The following is a 27,347-nucleotide window of genomic DNA, read 5'->3' on the forward strand; positions in this document are numbered from 1 at the left end:
ATTTTAAAAACTAATCGCAGTTCAAACTTATGTCTGAATAATGTAAACATTTTTTTTTTAAATTAAATATAAACTTTAAAAAAAAATTATACATGTTCTGCAATTTCCGACATGACTGTCTTTGAGTGTATTATACTGTTGTCATAGTGTAGTCTTTGGCGTTGAAACGTCACTGTAGTGAATGATTGTATGCTTGTTGCTGTAGTGTGAGTAGAGCAGCTGTTTCATTGCGATCTAAAAATGTTAGATTTATTTACAATTTTTAGTAAGGGCGGTATTGTGCTTTGGTGTTTCCAGAGCACGAGCCAGATATTCACACCATCTGTTAATGCTTTGATTAGAAGTGTTATTTTGCAGGTACGTTTACATTATCATACTTTCAAATACAGTCGTCTGTCCATGTGAACTTATAAACCAGATGTTTAGTCATGGGAAATGATTTATTTATATATATTAATTTCTTTTTAGAATATGCTGTTGTAATTTTTTTTTCTCTTTGCAGGAACGTACAGGAAACAATAGCTTTGACCACAATGCTTTGACATTGAAGTACAAGCTCGATAACGAATTCGAACTTGTATTTGTTGTAGCGTATCAGAAAATTTTGCAGTTGTCCTACGTTGACAAATTCTTGAATGACATTCATCTGGAATTCCGTGACAAATACAAGACCGAACTTCAGCATGGAAGTCATTTCCAGGTGGGTTTAACATTTTCATCCATGCTACCAGAGTGTACAAGTTGTGACAGTCGTATAAGTTGCAGTGGTACCCAGAGCATAGAAAAAATGTTCCAACTTAGGCAGAAAACTGTCATAAAATTAGTTTCTAACATAATTGATACTTGTTTCTACAGGGATTTGATTTTGCTGAAAACTACAACCTGGTGCTGTCATCTGCAGAGGTTTGGGGGAAACAGCAGTCCAAGATCCCTAAGCAAATGCGAACTTTCGAAGAGTCTTCTAAATCTAAGAAAACAGTCGCCTCTATGATAGAGCGAAAGAGCGATGAAAAGGAAAACAAAAAGACTGGTGAGTTTTTGGTCGTCGTTACTGATAAGTTCAGGATTGCGACTCCTACAGGGGTTGGTGAGGCTGCTCGGAGAATTTTAAGACCAAATTGAAGTTAAATAAATACCTTATTGCAGTTATGATTATGTCTCAATGTTTGACAACCTGGGATTTTATTCAAATGAATTTTCATAATTTCCATGGAAATTAAAATCTTAAAATAAAATAAAAACAGCCAGTTGATCACTTTTTATGTGAATTAGGCATTCTGTAGTGCAATGGATGCTCTTTCCCACAGAATAAATTTTCATGAATCACTATTGAGTTATCACAATACCCACCTTGATACAAAAAAAAAAGTATATGCCCTTCCCTCTAGTTTTAAAAATATTGGAATAAATATTTGTAAATAAATATAAAACTCGATAGCTATTTATTCAAAACATTCCAAAGGAAAGGGCTGTTATAACTTCAGAATTCCTTAAAATGTCCAGTAATGAAAATTTGAACTCTTGGGAGATAAAATTCACCCTCGCATTTACATGACACTTAATTTTGTTCATATTGAAATAAGTTGTTTACGAAAGATGCTTGATGTTGCGGCCAGGGAATGAGTCGAGGTTGTGATTGGGCATTGCTGCCTAGTGCGTGGTGGGACGAGTGTCTCCACGAGCCGGATGCTCATTCTGCTACCTTTTCGTTTCAGGGAAGAGCAAGAAAAAGGCAGTAGGGTTTGTCAGTGGTGGTGGAACAAACTCTAGTGAGTAAATGAAAGCTGACTCGTGTGCTAGCTTGTGTGTAGTCCTGTTTGCGCTTGCGCCTGCTTTGACGTCTAGTGCACGTCATCACGGTTGGTTTACGTGTGTAATATTTGAAACTTTAAATCTGCAGGAAGTGCTCATTTATTGGTGTGAAGTTTGTTGCTGCTGCACTTTTGAAATCTTTTCCAGTTTATTATTCATATTTTGTTGTATTTGGTAATTCTTCTGTATCAAGTCAATCCCTTGATCTTGATTGCATGATCCTTTGGTATATGATGCTTGTTTTAATTTAGCACTTAGATCCTGAACATAACAAAAATATCACAATGCAAACAAATTATGTCATTCTGTGGAATTTTATTTTTGTATACAATTTGCAATTATTATTAATTTTTATATCACAAGTTTTAACTTAAGTCCAGGATCTGTCGACATACTTAATTAAAACAGCAAGCATCATGTACCACAGCATCATGCCATCAGGATCAAGGAACTTTTACGTTGTATTTTACATGACTACCATGTTTTATTTTTACATTTGCAAAGCAGTAGTTTTGAAAACGTAGGTAGGCCTACCTGTTTTTAAAGCTTAACGAAATTTTAGTGCCTAGACACACATCATAATGGTGTTAACGCTGTAAATAATCAGACTGTAGACACATCTTTTGCATGTCTTTGAATAAAATTAGAGAATATTTGAATGTATCTCTCAGCGTTACAGCACGCTGAAAAGTAAAAATTTTTCTTACGTATAGTTTAATTGATTGATTGATACATTTGTGATTGGGCTTCCACCCGATGGCAAAGAGTCCTTCCCCCTCCTTCTCGCCCAGTTTCTGTTTCATGTGTGTGTTTTTTTATAGGGCATTTGTGTGAGTGTTAATTGTATCTTGAAAGTTTTGTCATAAAAATAGGAAATATATTTTTAATGTAAGGGTGATGCATAAGTAAAGATTAACTGATTGATAGTGTATGATTGTCATGACAGTCACTATGTATACGTAATATGTAATATCTTTTAAGTAACGTTAAATATCTGTTAGTACTCTTTGATTATTTTACGGTTTTGCAAGTGGTGTTGCATGGATGTCATAAGACTTTCGAAGCATGCATAAATAATTTTGTGTTGAATATTGTTTGTGCACTGATCACAGGATCCAACAAGCATGGTAAACATATCTAATGAGTTACTCTTGTTTTGACAACAGTTTATTAAGGAGTGTCAAAATATTTAATTTATTCAAAGAATTGTTGGACATTGGAATTTATGAAAGGTTCTCAAAATTTGGATGTTTTCTAGTTTCAAAGTAGTGCTGTTGATATACTATTTAAAGTAGGTTGTGGATCTTCAGGAAGGGTTTGTGCTGTGGTGGAGGTGTGAAGTAAGGGGGCGTGTCGGGGACGGAACGACGCCTGACGGAGCGCCGGGCGTGGCCGTGTGTCGCAGCGAAGCAGCCCGAGGCCCCGAGGCCCGAGGCCCCGCGCCTGGCCGCCGTCAACGGGGAGCTCGGGGAGGACGTGCTGATGCAGAACCGCATGCGCCTGGCGCAGCGCCTGGGCCCCAAGAGCCCCAAGAGCAAGGCTGACAAGTGAGTGACTCGCTTTCCTCTTCAGCTTTCACAACCGTAGCCCCAGTGACTATTTACACTACTAGAATGCATTTTGACGTGATAACGTCTTATAAATCGAACGCCGGCTGCATGCACAAAAAAAATTGTCACGTTCCGCCTGAGTAGAGCGTGCAAGAACCGGCCAACCACCGTGCGAGAAAATCCTCTATAATATCAAACAGGTTAAGGCGGGCTTTTTAACTAATTGTTCGTGATTATATTTAAACAGATTATTTAAATTAAATTTGCAAAAACTGTAAATAATATCTGAAAATTAAAAAGTATGCAGTTTTTCATCAATGTTTTTATATGACATTATCACGTAAAATTATCGTCCGTAAACCGACTTTACAGACAACCTTTTTTTTTATTCAATCTTTGGTGCTATGCCTTAATAGAGTGTGCGCTACCAGTAGAGATCAGATCGTATCACTGTATGTTCGACGACTGGGCTAAATTGCTTATTCATACACATACTCTAGGAATCATAAACGGTTCACTGACTGCCATGGGTTGTAGATTGCATTTCGACCGTCCGCTAACCCAAAAGGGATTGGCTTGTCGGATAGCTGAGTGCCATTGGCTTGAGGTCTTTTGTTCGTGTGCCAGTGTACTGGTGGTTGAAGACGATCTGTGTGGTAGGAATATGCCATGAGATGTTAGATATCGCCATACGTACAGTAGCAACATTCCCTATTATTTTTTTTATTATTATTATTTTGGTAAAAACAATTAGTTGTTGCGCCTTGTAAGCGTGGAGATAACATGAATGTATATTTCAGTGAACTGTTCACTGATTGCTAACAGTGTCTAGCTTATGTTTGAGGATTGAGACGGATCCACATCCCAGGAAAGTTGTTTCTCCATCAAAGTTTTTTAGTCTTGAGAACTAAGGGGGCTGTTGCATGTTGCAATGTTTTAGCCAGAGTTAGTCAACCCAATGAGTTAGTTTAAATTACTTCAATTAACTACATGGTTTGATTGGTCTTTGTATACAATCCTTCCTAAATTTTTTTGAGGCCTTATGACAAGAGTATATATATTTAAGGTTTATGTTCAACGCTGCTCAGCGAATGCTAATGTGTGGCAGGAGCGCAGCCGACATGCAGAGTTGACACCCGAGTGGTTCGAAGAACGGTAATCTTGAAAGTTTGGTCACCTTGAAGCTCGGATTATTGTTTGCTAATGTAAATGTAAGATATTTGCATGCGTCGGCCAGCAGTAAGTAGCGTCGGAGAGCCGGGATGGCAGGGCACGGTGTGGAGCGAGAGAGGGGTGTGCGCAGGAAGAGCCCCAAGCCGGCCAAGGAGGGCAAGAAGCCCCGGGTGTGGGACCTGGGCGGCAACAAGAGCGACGTGGCCGACCTGGAGCGCACCCGGGACAAGCCTGCGGACGGGGCGCCCTTGGAGGAGCTGCAGCCCGACACCACGGTGAGGGGCACTCTCTCTCGCAGGTCCCTGGTTGTGCTCGGATCCTGTCCGTCCGTCTAGGAGCATCTCGTAGCACCGCGCGCGCGGACAAACCATCTCAGCGCGCAGGGGCGTAGGAACCGGGGGGGGGACAGGGGGGACGTGTCCCCCTGAACTTTTTGGGTGGAGGGGACTGTCCCCCCCAACTTTCTAGACCGTGATATTTTTATTTTATAATATTATTCTGCCCAACTTTATTTGTAATTTCTTCACTCATCAAATTTTATCTTAAGGAAACAATAATAATTTTAACATCAATGTATCCAATGGTTAGATACAAAAACTGCTTAAAAAGCGCTATTTTGCACTTTTAAAATCAAAATTTACCGGTGGAGGACCCCCGGACCCCCCGTCTTAGTAAGAGGGGAATAGGTTTACATGACATCAAAATCATTATTTGTCCCCCTCAACTTTATGAACACAGCTACGCCAATGTCAGCGCGGCGAATACGGACTACCGCGGCAGTTTTGCAACCGAGACGAGTTCCACTCAATGACAGGTCAACTTCATTACATACACTTGCCGATAAAAGTTCCAAAGGCCCATTTATAACGAAATAAGTGTACTTTAATAGAAACGAATTTCACTGATTAAATGCGTGAATTGTAACGAAATAAATCGAAGGAAAGAACTGAAATGGACTACGATCCAGTCACCACAAGCTGTTACGTCCATAGACTATTGGTGGATAGAGACCGATTCTTGTCTTCTGCATACGAGATCAACATTGGCTTACTCTTTTGTCCGCGCCTACCGGCCTTTTAACAGCCTGTTGGGTAATCCACGGGACATAACTATGTTAGTGTTGTTATGTGTGTGGGTTTGGCTTTCCTCGCTTCAGACAGTATGGTGATGGCTACACTCTAGTTTCTTTATAATGAGCTCGTGCTTAACACTAGAGATGCATTTGTCACATTGTTTAGTGAAAATTATAGTAAAAGTTTGTACAATATTGTTCACAAAAGCATGTAGCTTTATTTTCTTTCGTCTTCTTCAGTTAATAACAAATATGGTCACTGAACAGATCATAATATGTAATGTGATTATACTAGTTACTTTTTCAGCACGTCATATCACTTAGTTCTTTCAGTTGACAAGAAAATAATGTATAAGTTAATAAGAGTTTTCTAATTAAAAACAAATAAATCATCAGTTGTATTTGAGCAGCTTATTTTCTTGCGATTCACACCAATCTTCTGTTTGACTTGAAATATGGACTGATTCGTTACTGTAAAGTTGTCACTTGGTTGAAAGATACTGGGGCTACGACACCATCATTTTTTTTATGGTAACTGTAACTTCACGCGCAGATGGTGGGCCGCATGGTCGGGGGCATCAAGGACCTGGAGGTGGACAGCGACTCGGAGCAGGACTCGGACTCTGACGAGGCGGAAGTGGCGGTCGTGAACCAGCGCGGCACCGCCAACACGACCACGCCCGCTGCCACCAAGGGTCGCAGCGTCTTCTCCATGTTCAGGTGACGCTCCTCCTTCATACTTCCCCACGTTAGCCCCTCCCTTGCTTTCACCACCTCACTCTCTCTGTCCCCCTTGCTTTCACAGCCTCATTCTCTATCTCCCCCTTGCTTTCACCACCTCATTCTCTCTCCCCCTTTCTTTCACAGCCTCATTCTCTCTCTCCCCCTTGCTTTCACCACCTCACTCTCTCTCCCCCTTGCTTTCACAGCCTCATTCTCTCTCTCCCCCTTGCTTTCACAGCCTCATTCTCTCTCTCCCCCTTGCTTTCACCACCTCATTCTCTCTCCCCCTTGCTTTCACAGCCTCATTCTCTCTCTCCCCCTTGCTTTCACCACCTCACTCTCTCTGTCCCCCTTGCTTTCACAGCCTCATTCTCTCTCTCCCCCTTGCTTTCACCACCTCATTCTCTCTCCCCCTTGCTTTCACAGCCTCATTCTCTCTCTCCCCCTTGCTTTCACCACCTCACTCTCTCTCCCCCTTGCTTTCACAGCCTCATTCTCTCTCTCCCCCTTGCTTTCACCACCTCATTCTCTCTCCCCCTTGCTTTCACAGCCTCATTCTCTCTCTCCCCCTTGCTTTCACCACCTCATTCTCTCTCTCCCCCTTGCTTTCACCACCTCACTCTCTCTGTCCCCCTTGCTTTCACAGCCTCATTCTCTCTCTCCCCCTTGCTTTCACAGCCTCATTCTCTCTCTCCCCCTTGCTTTCACCACCTCATTCTCTCTCCCCCTTGCTTTCACCACCTCATTCTCTCTCTCCCCCTTGCTTGTACATCAGCCTAATCCTGTTTTGCCTCACCTGATAACATACTTCTTGTTGAATTCATATCTTCAACCCTGTGACATTATCTTCCATGCATCTCTGGCATATTTTATTTGAACTGAGGAAAAAAAATTCTGAATGTATTATTGTTTGTAAAAATAACATACAGCTTGCCTCAACGTGAAACTAGACCATTTAGTTGATCGTGCTACTTGTGAACTTTTTTTTTTAAGTTGTGTTGGGATGTTATCTGTAAACCGTAACAATTTACCAAACTTGAGTTACAAAAACCTATTTTCTGTATTCTGCTGTATGTGAACTAGAGTAGTTGCTTTATTTTCCTAGATTAAACCAGTTCAGTGCATGTCTCATGTGTAGTTCAATACTTGAATTAAACTTTTTTCATATGTTATTCTCCTTCAAAATGTTAAAAAAAAAAAAATACTATGCTGTAAAGATAATTTTTTTTTGTTTAGTACATAAAAGATTTTTAATTCAAACAGCTACATGTAAGTGCATGAAGCATTTGAAGTTAACACTGGCATTACTTACCATTTATAACATAGAATATAAACATTGATATAAAATTAATCGCTACAACATTATACTACTTTGTTCTTAAAACGTTTTCTTCATAAAAGGTAAACTGTGTATATCATTTTTCAGTGTGAGTATTTTTAGTTTCACGCTATCTGCTGTGAGTCCTAGCTTTGAATATATATACTGTATAGAAGTCGCGAGTGGATACGATTTACTCTACGTTTTTCAGGAGCGTATGATGAGCAGCTTGGGAACTTCACCGCTGTAGTGCACTGCCGTAACGCCCTGTATCGTCTTAGTTGTTATTTACCCGTTAGAGCGCAGCACTGTCGCCCGCTGTCATTCCCCGCACCCCCCATTCATCATTCACTGCAGCTCAAGGTCGTTCAACGGGAGGGGGAAGGAGTGTTTGAAGAGTTCGACACTTCTCCGCTAGGGACCACCACAAGTCGATGCCCTAAAGATGGTGGCGATTGCAGCGGTGAATTAACCAACTACCTCAAACCGATTAGAAATTTTAACCTGGGCTGGCGACTTCTATACAGTATATATATTCAAAGGTCCTAGTAACCAAACAGTCCCCTGGCCCGGCATCTGTCGGGCAACTTGGCGGCCCCTGGAGCGGAGAGGGAGAGGGAGTGCGGAGCGGGGTGTGCGCAGGGGACTGGTGGGCAGCAAGAACCTGTCGCGGGACGACATGGCCCCCGTGCTGGACAAGCTGCGGGACCACCTCATAGCCAAGAACGTGGCGTCCGACATCGCCCACAAGCTGTGCGACTCCGTGGCCGCCAAGCTGGAGGGCAAGGTGCGTGTTCCCCCGCTCCCCGTCGTCGTCGTCGTCACTTCGGCAATCCTCCAGCAACTGTCGGTCATCCATCCCGATCCCAATACACATGTACTGCAGGTAGTCGATGCCACACATTCAATTACGATTTACTCTACGCTCTCCGCTGCAATGCAGTTGCTGTAGTGCAGTAGCCAGTAACAGTCAGTCAATAGCCAGCACTAGTCAGTCAATAACCGACACTATCCCGATCAAGTAAAAGGAACACGGAGTCTGCCGACGAGTAATAAAATGACTTGAGTCGGTATCAAGTCCGCAACTACACACAAAGGAAGCCTCCTACACTTGTACTGAACTGTAATTATCCTCCCTCGTCGCGCCGGCGGTGCCGTGTTGTGCGACGGTGGCTGGTGACGAAGGTGTGCGTGGGTGTGACGCGCCGGTGTCGTGCCCTGCGACAGGTGCTGGGCACCTTCGACAGCGTGGCGTCGACGGTGAAGGGCACGCTCACCGACGCGCTGGTGCAGATCCTGTCGCCGCGCCGGCGCGTGGACATCCTGCGGGACGCGCTGGAGGCCCGCAAGCAGGGCCGGCCGTACGTCATGTCCTTCTGCGGGGTCAACGGGGTCGGCAAGTCCACCAACCTGGCCAAGGTACCGGCTCTCTCTCCGGGGCTCGCTCGGCGCACACTTCATGCTTATCGTTGTGATTTCACTTGAATACAGGGGTGCAACAACAAGGGGGGGGGGGGGGCAAGGGTATCTTGCCCCCCCCCCCCCCCTTCTGAAACCTTTAAGTGGGGGCAAACGGGGGCAAAGAAAGTGCTGTGTAATCAATTTTTAGATAATAAAACTGCTTGAATAGCACCATTTTCCACCTTGAAATACAAATTTTCCCTCGGACCCCCCGCTTCAATAGGGGGGGATCAATGATTCTTTATAAAAAGGTATATTGTGTCCCTGTCCCCCCCCCCTCCCTTTTAGAAATTTAGTTATTGCGCCCCTGCTTGAATAGATACAAATTCTTTATTACAGTGATGTCTTTAATCCGGCATATTTGATGCCACAGCCTTGCTGGATTAACAATGTACTAAATTTAATGGGAATACCAAAGAAAAATGATATAAATAAGAACGTACTTAATGAGCCGCTCTATAAAAAGAAGAACTACAGATGAACATTTGTTTCCTTCAAAAAAAAATCCTTAATGGAAATGTGACCCACCATAAAAACAGGAAACACCGTGCTGAAATGAAAGTCAGCTGTAATGATAAACTCTGAGCGAACTGGAAACGCTGGGAGCGCAGCGAAGCAACCTGGCCGCCAAGACCAACAGCCGGGATTCGCCCGAGGAAACCTGAACGCAATTCGTTCGATTGGTGTCGGATTACAGAATGTACTGAGCCGTGGAAGGCCAGATTACAGGCCTTTCAGTTCAAAAAAATGTATTATTACGTGAAAAAAATCCGTAAAAAAATTTATAATTGTCAAACGGAAAATGGAAAGGTGGATACATATTTTTTTTTAATTTTTCCAATAGGTTAGACATGCTTATTAAAACTTGTTGTATTGAAAAAGTGAACCATGTATCAGTTAAAGGACACTGTTTTGGAGAATTTAGTATCATGGAACATTTAAGCGTTAACATCTGTTTTATGCTATTTTCTTTTTGTAAACAGGTTACATAGAATATAATACCGAAATCTCCTAATTTTAAAAACGATATCGGCTTGAAAATAAAATCGTTATATCTTATCTCTAGCAATAAGAAATTTCCAAAATTTTTGTAGTTTGAAGTGCTATTTGGCTGTTGGTTTTAAAGGAACGAATCGTTGTTTCTGTGTTACATGACATGTAAAAAAACTGGTTGTGTGGAGAGAGTAATTGGCATGTGTCGAGCTTGCGAGGACGGGGGTGCGTGTGGCGCGCAGATCTGCTTCTGGCTGATCGAGAACAACCTGCGCGTGCTGATAGCGGCCTGCGACACGTTCCGCGCGGGCGCGGTGGAGCAGCTTCGCACGCACACTCGCCACCTGAACGCCCTCCACCCGGCCGGCCGGCACGGCGGCCAGCAGATGGTGCAGCTCTACGAGAAGGGCTACGGTGAGCGGGGACTCCTATCCGGGGGGCCGTCGAAGGGAACCAGTGACCATTTTCCCCTAACCTAACTAAAAACTAAGTGTGTTCGGGAGGGGTCTGTGTTAGGGGAGGGACCTAGGTGCGTCTCAGGCCGAAGCCCATCACGCCTTGGTCGTGCCGGGGATCAGCCACGCGGGGAGAGGGTCGCATGCATCGTGTGCTAGGAGGGGATTGGCCAGCCATGGCAGCAATTGGCGCCATGACTAACTCCCCTCGCTCTTAAAACTAGACTATAACTGGAGATAGGTTGGGCCCAGGTGAAAGCTGCATGGACACAAGGCACTCTCGTGCGGGATGCAAGTTTGCATGCATTGAATGTAGGGAAGTACAGGAGACAAGAGGAATGGTCTGGATGAAGAGTTGGCCAGAGTAGAAAGATTCTGCCATGCGGGGGTTGGGCACTTGGACTCAAGGTCCGCAAGCACCCCTGGCGGTGACCATTACGGGTGTATCCGACGAAGCCGAGCAATCTCTAGCTGCACGCATCAGTAATCTTATTTATGCGTGCACGTACCTAAATGCCAAATATCAGAAGCTACAAAATAATTAACGCACATGTAGCATTCAGATAATTAATCTATTATGTAAATGGTTTTAAAATTTGCACAGTTCTAAAGAACTTAATTTTAAAAAAAAAAGAAAAATTTATACAATTTGTATTTATGTTACGAGCTTGACGAAGGTCTACCATATTATTATTTGATGATCCAAGCGCTGCATTTATGGATTCTTGAATTTACGTGGCGGTAAATTATTGTTTTAGTATATTGTGTATGTTAACTAAATTCAACGAATATGGATTTTACCAAATTTTTTGTGCTAGGTTTGCAGCCAACTGTAAACCGGCTATATGTGAGAGATTTTTTGACAGAAATTCTGATAGACACACACTATTTCTGATGTGTTTCCGTAGTAAATACATAACATACTGTAGTCCTGCAAGTGGACGTTCAGCAAAGTAATAATTACAGAAAATACATAATACTTGGCAGCACTGCAGTGGATTTTTACTATATCTGAAATTAATGAAAAAAGTACATATTACTAATCTATGCTTTTTTTATTTGCCTTAACTTGTAGTACATATATCTTATGGTTATACCTTGCCAGCCACAGGGTACATGTTTTTTTCTTTACATCCTAATTCGATCTATCACTTTCAGTAATTTGCATTCAGCATTGTAAAAATGACATCAATAGCAACAAAGGGTAGAAAGTGCTTCCTTATCCTTTGTCCTTCCATTTTTTTTTAAACTTATCATGTTGCAGAAATAAGTCTGAAAATAAAAGTAAACTGGTAAATTTCTGGAGTATTACTTTGAATCAGAATCCATTTTTAAGGGATTGACCACATCTCCGGTAGGGTTTCCACGTTCTGGAGAGTCAGGGAATATATACTTTACAACCTGGAAAAGTCATGTAAATTCCTCAGTGATAGTAATTTAAGAGGGAATGTCATGTTTTGGTACGCCGACACCCAGACTTTTGACAGCATTTTTTTCTTTCCAGATTGTGTTTTAGTACGTAGTCATACTGTAAAATGACGTAAGCAAGGTTCTGTTTGAACTACTAGTACAGCTATAGGGATGGTGGATACTGGATTCTAATATTTCTTTCAGAAAATAGCAAAATATGTAATGTTTGATATTGTATGTTAAGAAATTTTGTTTTCTAACTTCTGTGGTGTGGTCACCCTGGTCAGATGTAACAAAAAAAAAAAACCTAGTGTGTGATTCAGTGCATCAAGATGGCCGACAATTGGCGGTGTATGCGCGCGTGGTCCTCCGGAACATTTTGCCTCGTGGAACATGAATTTGTATAACATGTAAATTATTTTAAAAATTTCATCAGGTTAAATTTTGTAATTTCTCTTTAATGGTAAATTCTTCTGTGGATTTGTGTGGCCACCCTGGCTGGTAACCACTCGAGGTGCTGTACGTGAGTGAGTGAGTGTGTTGGAGGAGAATGGTAGCAGAGTGGTGTTGCAGGGAAGGACGCGGCCGGCATCGCGATGGAGGCCATCAACTTTGCGCGGGACCAGCACGTGAACGTGGTGCTGGTGGACACGGCAGGCCGCATGCAGGACAACGAGCCCCTCATGAGGGCCCTGGCCAAGGTGAGCCCTCCGCGTCGCTGCCGTGGAACCCTGCGTGGCGCGGGCGTGGACGAGGCAGTCGGCACGTATCTGTGAGGACCACGAGGGAACCTGGACGTCGCTTTAGTCTCCCGCTGCGTCACCGACGCGAGAATCCCTCTCTGTCTGTAACTAAAACTACTTCTCAAGTATTTCCACCATGTTAAAAGTAATTTAAAATTTAAAACACATAATTTTACACTGGGAAAGAAGTTTATGGGCGACATCTTTCACGAAAAAAAAAAAACATACAGTTTATGGAGAAAATGGCAGGACCGAAACATTCGGCAATATTGGACAGGAAAATAAATATTGTATGGGTACATCTTAAAGAGTTTTTTGATTACTTTATCTCCCCATTTATAACTTTTACTTCACCTGACGGCAACTTGAAAATGCAATGCTGTTGCGCAGTGCTTTATCGTATGATCTTGGGCAAGGTCTGAATCTACAGCGAAACTAAGAACAAAGTGATTTTTATGCGAGTTCCTCCCCCATCCCGGCCCAGAATTTTGATTCCCTAAAATTGAAGTTCGGCAGTTATGTGAGAGTGTCGATTATGCGATAAAACACGACACTGGTGTTCTAAGGTACATTGCGCAGTGCAGCCAGTAAGCGAAAGTGCTGTGGTGATGCGGAGCGGGCTCTCGTGTCGCAGCTGATCAAGGTGAACCAGCCCGACCTCGTGCTGTTCGTGGGCGAGGCGCTGGTGGGCAACGAGGCCGTCGACCAGCTGGTCAAGTTCAACCAGGCGCTGGCCGACTACTCGTCGTCCGCCACCCCGCACCTCATCGACGGCATCGTGCTCACCAAGTTCGACACCATCGACGACAAGGCGAGTCGCCCGGCAGTTTCCGAGTTCTGAACCTTCACCTTGTGTTTCTGCTTTTAGTGTTGTGTTTCTCCACAGTCTGGTAACTATGAGTAATTAATTCATTTACCAGAAAGGTATTTCTTTTCTGTTCTAAATAAATATATGCATTTCTATAATACAGTAAAAAAATTTACGTATTTTAAAGAACCAAAAAAAATTTAAACATTTAGCTCTAAAATGCATGACGGCTTTCAATCAAAGTATTTTGTATAAAGTCTAATGTTTTTAAATAACATATGTGATAATAACTTTCCAAGGCAGTCTGTGTACATAGTAGCAATGGGAAGATAAACATTTGTTGTGCCACTCTCAAATTATTTTAGGCCAATGTCGGCAGGGCTTTGACACAATGATATGATGTAATGCTACCAGCAACTAATTTTTACTAGACTGCAAGCGATATAAAAAATTGTGTTGTTATATGCAAGTTAATGTTGTACCCCGATTAATTGTTTTGATGGTGTATTTTTTTGATAGTGTAGTTTCAGAATTATAAAAACTGTTGTGAAATAACTTACCCTAATGCATTGAATACTATTGCCATACTGCAGTGCAGTATTGAGAATGATAGGACCCGCGTAGAGAAAGGTGCAGCGTGTGTTAGGTGTGACGTGCCTTGTGAGCAGGAGCGTAGCCGGGGGGTTTTTATAGGGGTTCAAACCCCCCCTCCCTTTAGCACCAAATCTTTAATTAATTTCTTATTCATCACTCAAACAAATTTCATATTAAAATTAATAAAAAAAAATTTTGCCATTACAATATTTAAATTTAAGTACCGAAAACTGATTAAATAGCACTATTTAACACCTTAAAATCCAAATTTTCCTGGGGGAGGACCCCCGTACCCACCGCTTCAATACCAGGGAGGGGGGGGGGCGCATTCATCTTAACACCCCCCATACACAAATCCTGGCTACGCCACTGCTTGTGTGGATGTCTGTGCGTGACGTGTGCGTACTGCCGGCAGGTGGGGGCGGCCATCTCCATGACCTACATCACTGGCCAGCCGATCGTGTTTGTGGGCACGGGCCAGACCTACACGGACCTGAAGAGCCTGAACGCCAAGGCCGTGGTGCACGCGCTCATGAAGTGAGCTGCCTCTCCCCTCCCTCCCTCACCACCCTCCCCTCCGAGTACCACCCGTCTCTCTTGCCGCCGCCTCTCGCGTCTGCGCTACCGCTATCGTTCATCGCAGCAGCAAATATTTACCAGACAACCGCTACTCGGATTGAACTATTTGAATCTAAATTTTTTCTCTGTGGTGAGTTTTGTAGGTCTTGTGATATTTTATACTGTAGCTGTTGTACTTGAATATCATAACTGTGGCAAATTTTTTTTTTTCCGGCTTGATTTCCCGTGAAGGCAATTTTACAAAATAATAATTGTAAGGTGTGAAACACCTGGATTGTTTTTTTTTCTGTATTTTTAAACTTCTGGTGGATTTATAATAGAAAAATCGTGACCACGTAGCCTCTTCGCTTGTTTGCATTGCTCATTTTCCTGTTCTGTCCATCATTTGTTCATTAGTCGTGGATCAAGGGTTACTTAATCGTGTTCCTCCTTCTTAACATCGACGGGTACCCAGATGTCTTGCTCGAAGAACGATCATTGCCCGTGTGGTGTTTGAGCTATCGGCAGAGAGATTGCTACGGACAAAATTTGCGAGATTGTCTTGGCAATTGGGCAGTGGCAAGTTGTTCGAGAGAGTCTGCTGTTGCATTCGTTAAAAACAGGAATGGCAGAGGTCTCGGTTTGTTGTGATATCGGGTTACTGTCCTGTGCATAGTTTTCGTGGATTGTGGAGCAAGGGTCTGTGTGATAAGACGTTGTGAAGTCCATTTGAGTCGGTCGTTGAGTTCTCTTGAACCAGTATTGTAGCTGTTTAGAGCTTGTTTGTGTCTCTGGCATTGCAATAAGTCATGTGCAATACTTTACCCTAGCAGTTAAGATTATACGTGAATATTACAGACAAACAAGCCTAGTTCAGGTGAAAAGCAAGTACTTAAAATATAGTGGTAATTGTGCCTTCATTCCACTGATTTGCAGAGTGCCAATATTTATTATTTTTTTATAAATGCAATTATTTTTTCGTGCTGATATTTTTGAAGTTTTTTTTATGAATTACTACTCCGCAAATTCTCTGTGCACCCCTCGAACGTTGCCTATCACTCAGGCAAGCGGCATAAATAGTCTAGGAATAGTGAGTGTGCATTCCTGTGCAATAAACCTGCATAATAGTTTTTAGTACTTCAACTATATGTTCTTTTAATTATTTTTTTTCAGTGGAGAAGATTGAGTTGAAACAATTTTATGGCCGTACATCATTGCCGGTTTACACTGAACGTCATAGAAAAACATCAAGATATTTCTATGACATAAATTGTAAATCAGCAATGCGTATGTCCAGAAAATTGTTTTAAATCTACTTCCACTTTTGTCACCCAGAGGTTTTGCTGATTGTTTTTAGCAGCGCAGAGATTGATATTACGTATTTGGCACTTTTATTTACCTACGTGTTTTGATTATAATATGATTATTGATTAATATTAAAAAAAAATCAAATATTTTATTCACAAAAATTTTGAATGCCAGCAGTTTCAGCTGAGCTTAATGAAATTGCTCAACAAATGACCTTCCATTCTTCACACAAACAACCTTACATTTAGTTTGTAGCTGTCATTCTTGGGGACAATTAATACTCTTTCGAGAATAAGAACATTTACTGCTCCTTTTCTTTTATAAGTAAATGCCTGGAAGAACCGAAGATTGTGAGATCCTCACCCATGTTTATCGTGCCTAAGAGAGAAATAAGATTCGATCTGCAAGTCGGTTGCGTGTTGCTGTTAAGACTTAAAGCTTGTGGTAGAATGTGTGTTTTTAAAGGCCCCTTTCTTCAACAGTCTACAACAGTTTGAATCTCTGGGCAGTCCATGTCCTTATCCTGATGTGAATAACTTCACATTGTTGCAGGAAAAACTGCCAAGTCTGCGATTGCGATGTCCCAGTAGGCGAATACTGATATTGATTTCCAAAGTTGTCACCGAAGAGCAGTAAATATAGAGCGCTAAAATACGTCTTTTTGTTTACTTTTTCATGCACTGTAAATGGGTGCACAGTTTAGTTTTGAATATTCATTTAACTTGAGAAAGTTGTGAGAGTTCAACTAAATTCGTTCCTTTCTGTTTAAGAGCATGTTTTTGAAGTATCATGAGTGTTCTTCTATGCTACCAGAGGACACAAATTGGGACCAAAAGTTCAAGTTGACCAATGTATTTGGACCACCCATGACATCAGAGGGTCACGTGGGCCAATCAGCAATCAGCAATCACCAGTCAGTGTGTGGAACACAATTTAGGACATTGCTATTGTAGATAGGGCTTAATACTGCCATGTGTTTACAGTTGTCTGAAGAAAATATTTTAGGCTACAGTAACATTGGAAAACAGATATGGTTAATGTATAGCCAGTTTTATTTGAAAAGTTTGAAAACTTTATTCTGTTATATATAATAACAAAGAACAAAGTAATTTGGCTTTCAGAAAATTTGGTGTGCAATTATTGTAATTTTATTTTTCTTTCAAATATATCTTCAATACGTATTGGATTAAGTAAAACCCAATTTCATTAGCAGGTTTTTCTCAGTACGTAATGGATCCTCTAGACACACCAAACCAGACATCTTCTTGACCTGTGCTACTGCTCTGTGGAATGCATAACCAAGTTTCCGTGGAACTGCGGACCAGAGCATCCTCTCTGGTCGCGACCTCGCGCGCAAAAGACGTGCCAGGTTAGCCGCGCAGTGGAACCTCAACACACACTTGTCTGTCGGGACCATAGTCGTGGCGCCGAATGTTGCCTCTTGATAAAAGAATCTTCATATCTACTTGGCCTGTGCGGGATCCAAAAATTCGGGAAAAGTTTCCCGATCAGTAAGGTTTTTTTTTACCTTCGGGCAGGGGAAAAGTTATCGATTTGTTCTGGTTATTAACGTCTAGGGTTTTCATTTTTCGCTAAATTCAGCGAGCTGCTTAAAGTTGTAAAATAATGATTTTTCATGTTTATTCAAAGACATAACTACAAACCACCTGCATTATTTGTTCACCACATTTTAACGAATAACATAAAGGACTCCATTATCCTGACACGCTATGACATGTTTTTCAAGTAAATACATAGCGACTGTCGGAATGCAACTTGAAGTATCTGTGGTCAAGTGATGTTCATCTAGGACAACTCCCTCCCTCCTCATGGGTTGAGAAAGTTACTTCACATTGCAAATAAAACAAGAGAGAGTTTTTTCCCCCTAAGCAACATACACAGGACAGATAAAGAAAGTATTGTGTATTGTTTTGTATAGTGTATTCTTACACTTAGTAATTTAAAAAAAAAATTATAAATTAAAAGGACTTAATTATCACGCAAAGAACTAATTAAATTATAATAGTTTTAATAATTTTCTCAATGTAAATTCTATTTAAACCCACCCTACGAAAATTTTTACCAGTTTTAAGGAACATTTGAAAGTGAATTGTGTGGCCAACTGCTTATTTCTACAGCAGTTATTTGCTGCTACTTATTCTAAACTGTATCTACCTCTTAAATTTCAGTTACAAACTGAGCCATAATCTCTCAAATCAAAACTTATTTTGTTTTAAATTCTAGATTTTGACCCCAAATAGTGTGAACTACTTCCCGGCTACCCAAAATCCCTAAGATGTATGTTTTTAATATTACGAAGGACATTTCAGGAAATATCTTTGTTCTATCGAATTAGAATTGTTTATTTCACTTAATTATTTTACTGATCCCATCCCAATTCCCATGGGAAGAATTCTTTTGCACCCAAAAATTTCCCGAACTGAAAAATCCATTCCTTTACAGTCCTACATTTTGCACACGTCTTCACTACAGAAAAAACCAACATCTAAACTAGCAAGAGTATTTTGTGTGCAATTATACATTTCATAAAACTAGTAAAATCCTTCATGTAATGGTTTAGCTACATCTATGTATTGTGATTATTAGTTGTGCAGTAAAGTACCCAGGGATAACAGTGACAGAAGATAATTTTAAGTATTTTTTTGTTTGAATCTAGTGCTGCTCTGTTTGAATTCCTTCCTAATTGTATTTATTGTTTACCCTAACATCTTGATCTGCCTGGCATGTCTACATGCAGTTAAACAGGTTCTAAATTTGTACCACTGATTCAATTACGTACTAGTAAAGTTTATATTTTTGTTTTTTAACAGGTTGTGGTTTAGGTTTTTGTTATACTTTTTTTTATGATATGGTGTACAATGTTTAACTGTAAATGAATAATTCTCAGTACTGTTAAAGGTGCACATTGCAATTATTTGTACATATGTATTGTAATAAAGGAAAAGTTGAAACGTTGCTTGGGTAACTATAGTGTCTGCTCTCTTGGTTCACATGACAATAATTGAGACTTTGTACTTCAATTTCTAGTTGAAAAACTTAATCTGTAAACCTCTAAATGGGGAATACATTTAGAAACTGTTTCTGTAAGATCTTTATCTGGTAAACTTCCCCGTTGGAAAAATTCCTCTTTTATAACACGTGTCTACATACAATGTGATTAATTTAGTGATGGCCCGATATTCAATATCGGAGATCAGTAATATCGGCACATTTTTCAATATCGAACATCGGTAAATACTTGCGATATTTTGATAACCGATGTTTGCTCTCGCCAATAATACTTCTCACATAACCTTAACCGTAATTCCAAGCTTATTTTCCGCGGGCGTAATTTATCTTTCTTCACGTCACCATATTACCTAGTTATTCCAAGCATATTTTCCACTGAAACACAAGATTTCAAGCCTATTTCTTCTTTCTGATACTGCAATGCATCCCGACGGTACAATTCTTCCATGTGTACACAAATCCCAGTCATTAGTGCATATTTATTCGTTTCAGATATTCGCAAAATGTTTTCACTTGATGAATTTTCGAAGTTCACTATGTGTACATAAATTGAAAACATAAACGAAAATAATTACAATATTTAATTTAATAAGTGGTGTAGCTGTAAGTAAACATGAAGAAGAATAAAGTTGCTGCTTGATATAACAGACATTTTCTTTCCGTGTCGTTTCATGGTCGCCAACTGCTGTTCTATACACAAACGTTACACCAGGCTCGCTGTAGGAAAGGTTTTGATGGAGATTAAAAACGGACGAAAACTAGCTTCTACTGCGCAGCTCAAGTACCCTCCCTTCTTGGTGACGAAGAGGGGAGTGTAAAGGAAAGAAAACACGTGTACGGTACACACCATACTGAAAACATCATGCGGCTGTTATGTAGTTGGTTCGCCTACTGTAATACTTGATTTACTATCCCTTTCAGAGTGGTTACTTTCGGCACAGCAAAACACATATATACAGTATACATTACACTGAAACCAAAATACATTTTCCAGGTTACTTACCTACTGCAGTTCTTCAATGCCCGACAACTCGCTGTCCCTTTCAGAGTGATTTCTGTCATCACTGTAGCTATCAGCTTCACTTGAAGTGTCAGTTTCTTCGCCTAAGTTAATTATCACTTCTTCCACAGCGATATCGATTGCCCCTTCCTGTGTTCTATATCCGTTTTCAATTGTTTGTACGTGTGCACATACTGACTTCCATTTGTCCTGATCTATCTCGGAGAACCGTTGATTGCACAAAGCGATAACACTTTTAATGTTAAAATCAACATTTCGTTGCGCAACCCACTGTTTAACGTCCGCCCAGATGAGTTCGATGGGATTTAAATCAGGGTGGTATGGAGGAAGACGTAAAACTCGGTGAGAGTGCTGTGACATAAGCTCGTCAATAACGTAACTCTTATGTAGTTCTTTGTGTTTTTTTATTATTTCGTACAACTCTGGTTTCAACATGTCGGGCCGGAATGAAATACCTTTTTCACGTAGCCATGTCTTCATGTCCTCTTTCTTGGAGTTGGAGTTAGGACACTTTTCACGGAGTTTATTGTGATACGGTGCGTTGTCTATTACCAGAACACTGTTTTCTGGAAGATTAGGTATAAGCTTCTCTAATACCCACTTCTCGTAATTAGTGGCGTTCATTTCATTGTGATAGTCACCCGTAGCTTGCTTTGAACGCCACATTAACAACGCATCCTTGATAAAACCCATTTCGCCACCTGCGTGAACAATTATCACTCGCTCGCCTTTAGATACGGGTTTCAACAGGCCTGCATTGCTTTCGTCACTCCATGATTTTTCTGTACAGTGCGAGCTCAGTAAATACGTCTCGTCCATGTACACTATAGGCCTGCCTTGCTGCCTAGCTTCCTTTATCTCTCTTAGATACGCAATCCGTTTGTATCTTATTTCTTGTCTCTCTGTAAGTACAGAACGATTTGTTCTCGTTTTCTTCCATCTAAATCCCAATTCTCGTACGATTTTTCGTAAGCTTGTTGCTCCTCCCTTAAAACCAATACTATTTCGTAGTTCTTGTAGTAGTCTTGGGATAGTAGGGGCGATTTTCTGATTTATATAAAAATTGTGAATACTTCGTCACACAACACACTTATCAAAATCGTCAAGTCCCGTAACATGCTTTGTACGCGTCCTATGCTTGTTTGGTGTTTCGAAACGTGTGCCCTCGCCGACTGCAATACGCTGCATCTCTTTGGTAATCTGGGTAACTACATTTGTAGACACGCCTGTAGCCACAGCAACACGTCTTCGTGCTTCGGCAAAAGGGATGATAGGCTCTTGAGCCGCTTTTTCATTGTTCATGAACTCAATCACATTCGCAATAACTTCTCGCGTTTGACTATGCAGAACCTTGTGTTTCAGCTTCGAATGTATTGGAGGCATTGTTACGTATATACCTCAAGAGAACGTGCACACAAAATCCGACAATTCTCGCGGTAGCCTACTCTGTTAAATACGTACACAACACAACCACGGAAAGAGGAAGACTGATATATTCACGCACGGTAGTAGTCTACTAGACAGCCGTGCGCTATCGATGGCCTTCGCAGGCACAGCCAATTAGAGCACAGGCGCCGCTTTGACTGCCGAGGGGGGCGGTATCACAACCTGCGCGTCTCAAAGCCCTTCCTAGCCTGCGCGAGTTGTACGTAAGTTTTACAAAAGCTAAAATATGAAACGTGTTTACGTAGGGCAAGTTGCAGCAAAGGTATTATGTTGGCTATATTGAATGCATTGCCAACAACATAAATAAAGATGTGTGGTTTTATAAACTCTGCAGTACGTTTCAAAGTTGTATTTAAATTACTTTTCACGTATTTTTAACGTGTTTTCGCACCAATAAATGGAGTGATTCACTTGAACAATGGTCACAAAACTTGCTACTTGAAGACCTTCCTTTCTAGCGTGTCGTTAACCGTGATGAAATTTTACAAAGGGTACAAAAGTTTGAGGTTTTTCGGCGGTAGCCTACAACTCACGTAGTTTTGGTTCCCTATCACGTTCGTGCAACTTCGGATTTCTCTCAAAACTCTTGCAGGGAACCGAAACTACGTGAGTTGTAGGCTTCCCGTTTTCCGGACGGTATTTTTCGTAGATTACAGTTGAGACACTGGACTCAGTACATGCAGTGACTTGTAATTCATACATTATAAGCAAATACACTAGAGACTAATACCGGACAGCTACAAGATTTCTCAACATTTCTCCACAAAAATCTGAAATTTGTTTCCTTGTAGTTACAATATGTTTTTTTGCATACTGTAGGTAATACCTACACTAGAATATTGCTTTATCTGGCCTTGAAAAACAATTTATTTTTTTAAGACCTTGAATTTAGAGAGCTTGTTTGTAGGCCATTATGATAAATTCATTATTAGCTTTCATTTAATGCGAATTTACAATATTTTACAATTAATAAAAATAATATAATTCACATAAGTATGTTTTATTAATATTTAACATTTTTCATTATTGTCTCTAACAATACTCCAGAACCACAATTTTATAGAATCAGTGTTAGAAATGAGATAGGCCTAGTATCGAAATATCGGGTATCGGATCGGTAAATTTGGAAATATCGGAATCGGTATCGGTATCGGGTTTTTGGATATCGGGCCATCACTAGATTAATTTCCCTGCATGGTAGCAGTTGGTGTGAATGTTGCAAACCAGGGGTTAGCTGCACGGACGGGCTCGGGAACTGAGCTTCGACCACTCAGTGTTCTTGGTCGAAGGACCAGGTAACTGCACAGTTTCCGGTACCGCAGTAGGATGCTCCAGAAATGTACGGAGATGGTCGCAAGCAGGCAGGTCTTGTTCCACAGCCATCTCAAGTGCCTCTGTAAAGAGGTGTCAGGTTTCTCAAGAAGAAGAACGTTCGGTGAGAGGAAACTACACTCTTGACACTGGGAAGTGTCCTAAAGCATTTCAATTCTCTTGCACCACACAAACAATGCACGACAATGAACTAGTTTGAATTCACAGCTGGAATACGAAATGTAAATGCTTGTTAGGGGTCTGCGAGTACTCGAAAATTTCAAATTTGAACCAAATAATTGTACATTTTGAATCATATAATTTTTAAATTATTTGTTACCTATAGCTACAAAACTTATAGAAATTTAGGTTTTATAAGCTGTCACAACTATCCATTACATTGAATCGTAAATCCTGGCCTTTCGTGTAGCAAAAGTAGTAGAACCTCATTGTTACATGCCTGGGATTTACGAATTCCCATAACGTATTTTTTCTTGCACCATTATTTTCTCTAAATCATTAATGCACTTTCTTGCTTTGTGCAAAAGTGTTTCCTGCAATTTATGTTGCAACAGCACTGCATTTTTTAAGAACTATTCAAATAAAAATTAACTCATTTGGCCTGCACAAAATATGATGAATTTGTCTTTTTACAAACATGTCATGTGCAGAATTAGTTACTTCAGGATACCCTTATTCCATAAATTCTTACTTTTAATGTTTTTTCTATACAAAAAATTATGCCTAAGTGTTTTTTTAATTATTTCAGTACAAATATGTCTTTCAGTTTACTGTGTTTGGCATAAATTTTTCTTAGACTTCTGAGAAGACTGAAAAAAATTAACTGGATTTTTGTATTCAATTCAAAAAAAAATTGTTATTCGTACATAACTTTATATTCGACTTGAATGAAAAAAAAAAAAAAAACAATTTGCAGATGCCTAATTTTTCAAGGACTAAAATAAAGCTCATTTTAGATTCAAGTAAATACATTATGATGACTGCTCCCACTGTAATTTATACAATATTCCACTCCTGAACCATTAGAAAATTTATCATTTTATGAATGGTTTATGAGTTACAACTATTCTGCTGAATTTGTCATTGAATTGCACTTTATTTGGCTAAATAAGAAAGTAAAGAATATCTATAGATGTAGACAAAGACCAGCTATTATGAATATTTAGTTTTATTACTTCAAGTTTCATTACTAACAAAATTATTAGCAATACCTTAAGTTTATGATTCCTACCGACCAGTACTCCTGGTGGTTGGAGGCAATCGGGAGAATATTGAACCAAGTCCATTGTCTAGGCATTATAGCAGGTGAGAAATAAAACACAAAAGTTTAAGAAAAATAATAAATATATCTTTAATCTTGGAAATCATAAAAAAAATTTGTTACAAAAGTGGATTATTTACAAGTTAATTCACACGACAAGTCTTGCACTGTATTTGCAGGTGCTTCAAGCCTACCAACCTGCAAGATGAATGGTTTCTAGGGTGCATTTACAGTTGCATTTAAATCTAGGCTATGTTAACGAGAAATATGTGCATTAGTAAAACTTTTGTGTGTCTGCAGTCTTTTACCTTCAACTGCCACGACAGAAATTTTTACCTTCAACTGCCACGACAGAAATTTCACAATTTGGATGGAGTTACAACATGTTTCCACATCTTCAACCACAGCCTCTGTGGAGTTTGTGTGCTAATGCAGGCAGCAGTGTGAATTTTTTTTTTACTATTAATTCACTAGATATTTAACAAACAAAGAAAACCTATTCACTGAACTAACAACCCAACATTCGTAAATACTGTCATTTCTTCCCGATGTACACAACTAAAGTAATTGAACAATCATCCATACAAACACACACTATTACAGGCAGTATTACATATGGCAACACCAGTGATGTTGTTCTGAATTAAGTACAAAAGTACTCCTAACCTAAGGCAAGATTTAAAGCTAATAGTTCCTGTTATGCCCCCCTCTATCAGTCAAGCATGTCTTCACATTGAGATATGTGCTTTATAGTTGTCAACCAGGAGTGCAGATTTTTTCATAATTATTACAGCAAACCTTTTTTTTTTTTTCTTCTAGCCTAGAGACCACGGAGATACAGTGCAAAAAACAGACAAGTACAAAGAACCACAAAAGAGTGGTGTACCATCAGCGAATGCATAAGGTTTACTGTATCAAATTTACTACGTAGTTGAAAAATATTTCTTATGGGTTAAAATGTTTAAATAATGCAATTACAGTAGATCCTCGATTGTCCGTGCATTTGGTTAACCGGGTTCTCAATTTAAAATTAAACACTTTTTTTTTGGGCAAAAAACCAAGCCCGCGAAATGTAATTCGTTAGGGAAGGGACAAGCTATGACCTTTCAAGCTATCACAAAACTGCACATTTTTGAGTATTGAATTAGTTATTCTAGAATCCAATCAACAAATTAATCTTTTTTTTTATATTGTTACATCCATCTGTTTTCTATTTAAAACAGGCATGAATTTAAGTTATCATTTTTAAGCTTATCAACTTAATTTTGAATTCGTTCAAATGCAATTTTTTTTTAAAGTCTCTGTTAATGATAAAGTTTGCAAAGAGAAAATTCTGTAACTTTTGAAGCTGCGCAATATGTAACTGCAGATACATCAGTGAAGTTCATCAAACTTTAAAGCCAGAAAATATCTCACCCTTTGTGGCTAGCCAGTGAGCTGTGTTGTGTATCGAAGATAAATTGAATTAGGTGACTTAATGAGGTCCTGAAATCTGATACAGTTAACTTCACAGACGTTTGGCAATTTAATTCAAACTCTAAAATGGTCTGAATTAAGTTCCCAAAAAGTAACTGCACAATGAACAATGTAATTTTTAACATAAGCCTTGAAAAATTTTTATGTTAGTTTTGTATTGCACCAAACTCATTTGAAAACTGCTTCTACACAAAATAACTCTATAAATATTTACACTAAATGTACAAAACGAACACAAGAACAGTGCGTTGCGTGTCCTCCAGATAACTACTGCACTACATATAGTGAAATAAATTTTTTTTAACACAACCATGGAAACTGAATTCCCGTAAGTACTGGCTACCGGCCTGCTGCGAGACAGTGAGAGCTGAAGTGGAGGTCGAACAGGCGAGCTACTCGTCGTTTCAGAGAGCAGCCCACGACTGTGGCGACAATCTTCCCCGCTACGGTCCCTGCGTGAGCGTCAAAAAAAAGACACGATAGAGAGTTCCGGGGCCATTTCGTAGTGATGGGCAGCAGGGGTGCACATGTGCCCCTAGAGTTTCACACGTGGGTTTTAACCTACACAAGCCATCCCTGGATAGGGTGCTTGTATGTTGCATACTGCCATCATGTTGGCCTACATTCATGCAATAAGCATAAAACTGTAAAATATACAGAAATTTACGTTTATAAACCCACTTTTTCACAGTCACGGTTTTGTAAGTGCAAGCGGAACTTCTTAATTCCGGGACCCTGGCCTCCCCTGGGACTGATGCCCATGACAGGCAGAATTGATGAAGCAATTTTTGCTTCGTAATTCATGCAACAATTATGTAAGCATAGTCTACTAATCTGAGCAGTAACTAATAAAAGTATGCTGCAGGATATCGTCATACCAATTTCCTTTAAGGTAGCTGGAAAATAGATCTACGAGCAGAGAGAAAGAAACGGCTTTTTGATCGAATGATGCAGAATTAAAATTTAAAAAAAATGTTTCCACTTGGGTCAGTTCTGCGTAACAATATTTATTTAATTTGACGGAGCGGTGTGTGCTGTCTCGCAGCAGGCGGGGCCAGTGCACCGGGAACGCAGCGGGATTAGTGAACACGGGCGCGGCATGCCGCCGACGGCACGCCGGTAATACTGGGCCCCGGGGCGGGGGCTTCAGACGTAGTTCTCCTGGGCGGCCGCCCCCTCGTCCTCGGACGGGCCGCCGTCAGCGTCGACCCCGCTGCTGGCCTCGCTCGCCGACGAGCAGTTATTGTTGCGGCTCGACAGGAATGACATCTCCACCGCGTTCTGGATCTGCGGGGCACACCACACTCTGACATCGGCCGCCGAGCCCGGCCGGCTCCGAGGACCCCACCCCGCGTGTCCGTCCGTGACCGCGCTGGTACATCCACCACTCCGCTTCCCACCAGCTGTGCCTTGCATGTTTAGTGGTTTATCCTTTCCAGCGACGGCATGTCACCAGTAATAAACACTTTATGACTGAATATAACCGCGCTAGACAATTTTCCAACAAGCGACAAGATGAAAAATTCTAGGCACACTTGGAAAAACAGTGAAACCTCATCATTAAAAACCTTGTTAATACAAATCTCTCTCTCTAATACATACAAAGTGTTTTCACAGTCCATAGACATTACATAGGAGTTACATATACTGCTAAGAAATTTGTTTTATGAAGGAGTGGTTAATGTGTTATACAAAGTTGTTTTTGGTTCAAAGGTTAAACAATTACGTGTAGTAAAGATTGGTTAACGTAAATATTTCAGGATAATGTAAAGAAACAATGTGAATTTTCAACTAAAATTATTA

The 27,347-nt window shown here is 40.5% G+C and overlaps 2 protein-coding genes across 4 annotated transcripts in view; one reads left to right on the forward strand and one right to left on the reverse strand.

Annotated features, from left to right (window-relative positions):
- The first annotated feature begins 165 nt into the window (after nucleotides 1-165).
- LOC134535170 (signal recognition particle receptor subunit alpha homolog) lies at nucleotides 166-18,964 on the forward strand. Of its 2 annotated transcripts, XM_063374176.1 has the most exons (13): nucleotides 166-357; nucleotides 503-700; nucleotides 856-1,030; nucleotides 1,716-1,769; nucleotides 3,218-3,359; nucleotides 4,666-4,810; nucleotides 6,161-6,327; nucleotides 8,291-8,435; nucleotides 8,876-9,067; nucleotides 10,345-10,516; nucleotides 12,541-12,668; nucleotides 13,345-13,521; nucleotides 14,528-18,964. In XM_063374176.1, exons 1-13 carry the CDS (start codon nucleotides 241-243, stop codon nucleotides 14,651-14,653), a joined length of 1,938 nt encoding a protein of 645 aa, XP_063230246.1. In that variant the 5' UTR covers nucleotides 166-240; the 3' UTR covers nucleotides 14,654-18,964. The 2 variants fall into 2 exon arrangements, with proteins under 2 accessions (XP_063230246.1, XP_063230247.1); XM_063374177.1 differs by lacking the exon at nucleotides 1,716-1,769.
- Nucleotides 18,965-24,133: 5,169 nt separating this feature from the next.
- Nucleotides 24,134-27,347, reverse strand: part of LOC134535168 (interference hedgehog-like) — a 45,443-nt gene continuing 42,229 nt past the window's right edge. For both annotated transcript variants that reach the window (XM_063374173.1, XM_063374172.1), the window contains exon 15: nucleotides 24,134-26,831. In XM_063374173.1, the coding sequence (XP_063230243.1) occupies nucleotides 26,691-26,831 (141 nt within the window). In that variant the 3' untranslated portion in view covers nucleotides 24,134-26,690. The remainder of the gene's footprint in view (nucleotides 26,832-27,347) is intronic.

This window comes from Bacillus rossius, chromosome 8 (genome assembly GCF_032445375.1).
Source record: "Bacillus rossius redtenbacheri isolate Brsri chromosome 8, Brsri_v3, whole genome shotgun sequence".
Lineage (NCBI taxonomy): Eukaryota > Metazoa > Arthropoda > Insecta > Phasmatodea > Bacillidae > Bacillus > Bacillus rossius.

Coding starts and splice junctions, on each gene's coding strand:
- LOC134535170 (XM_063374176.1), top strand. CDS start 241: ATGTTAGATTTATTTACAATTTTTAGTAAGGGCGGTATTGTGCTTTGG. Junction 3,360..4,665: donor CCCAAGAGCAAGGCTGACAA/GTGAGTGACTCG, acceptor GGGTGTGCGCAG/GAAGAGCCCCAAGCCGGCCA. Junction 12,669..13,344: donor TCATGAGGGCCCTGGCCAAG/GTGAGCCCTCCG, acceptor CTCGTGTCGCAG/CTGATCAAGGTGAACCAGCC.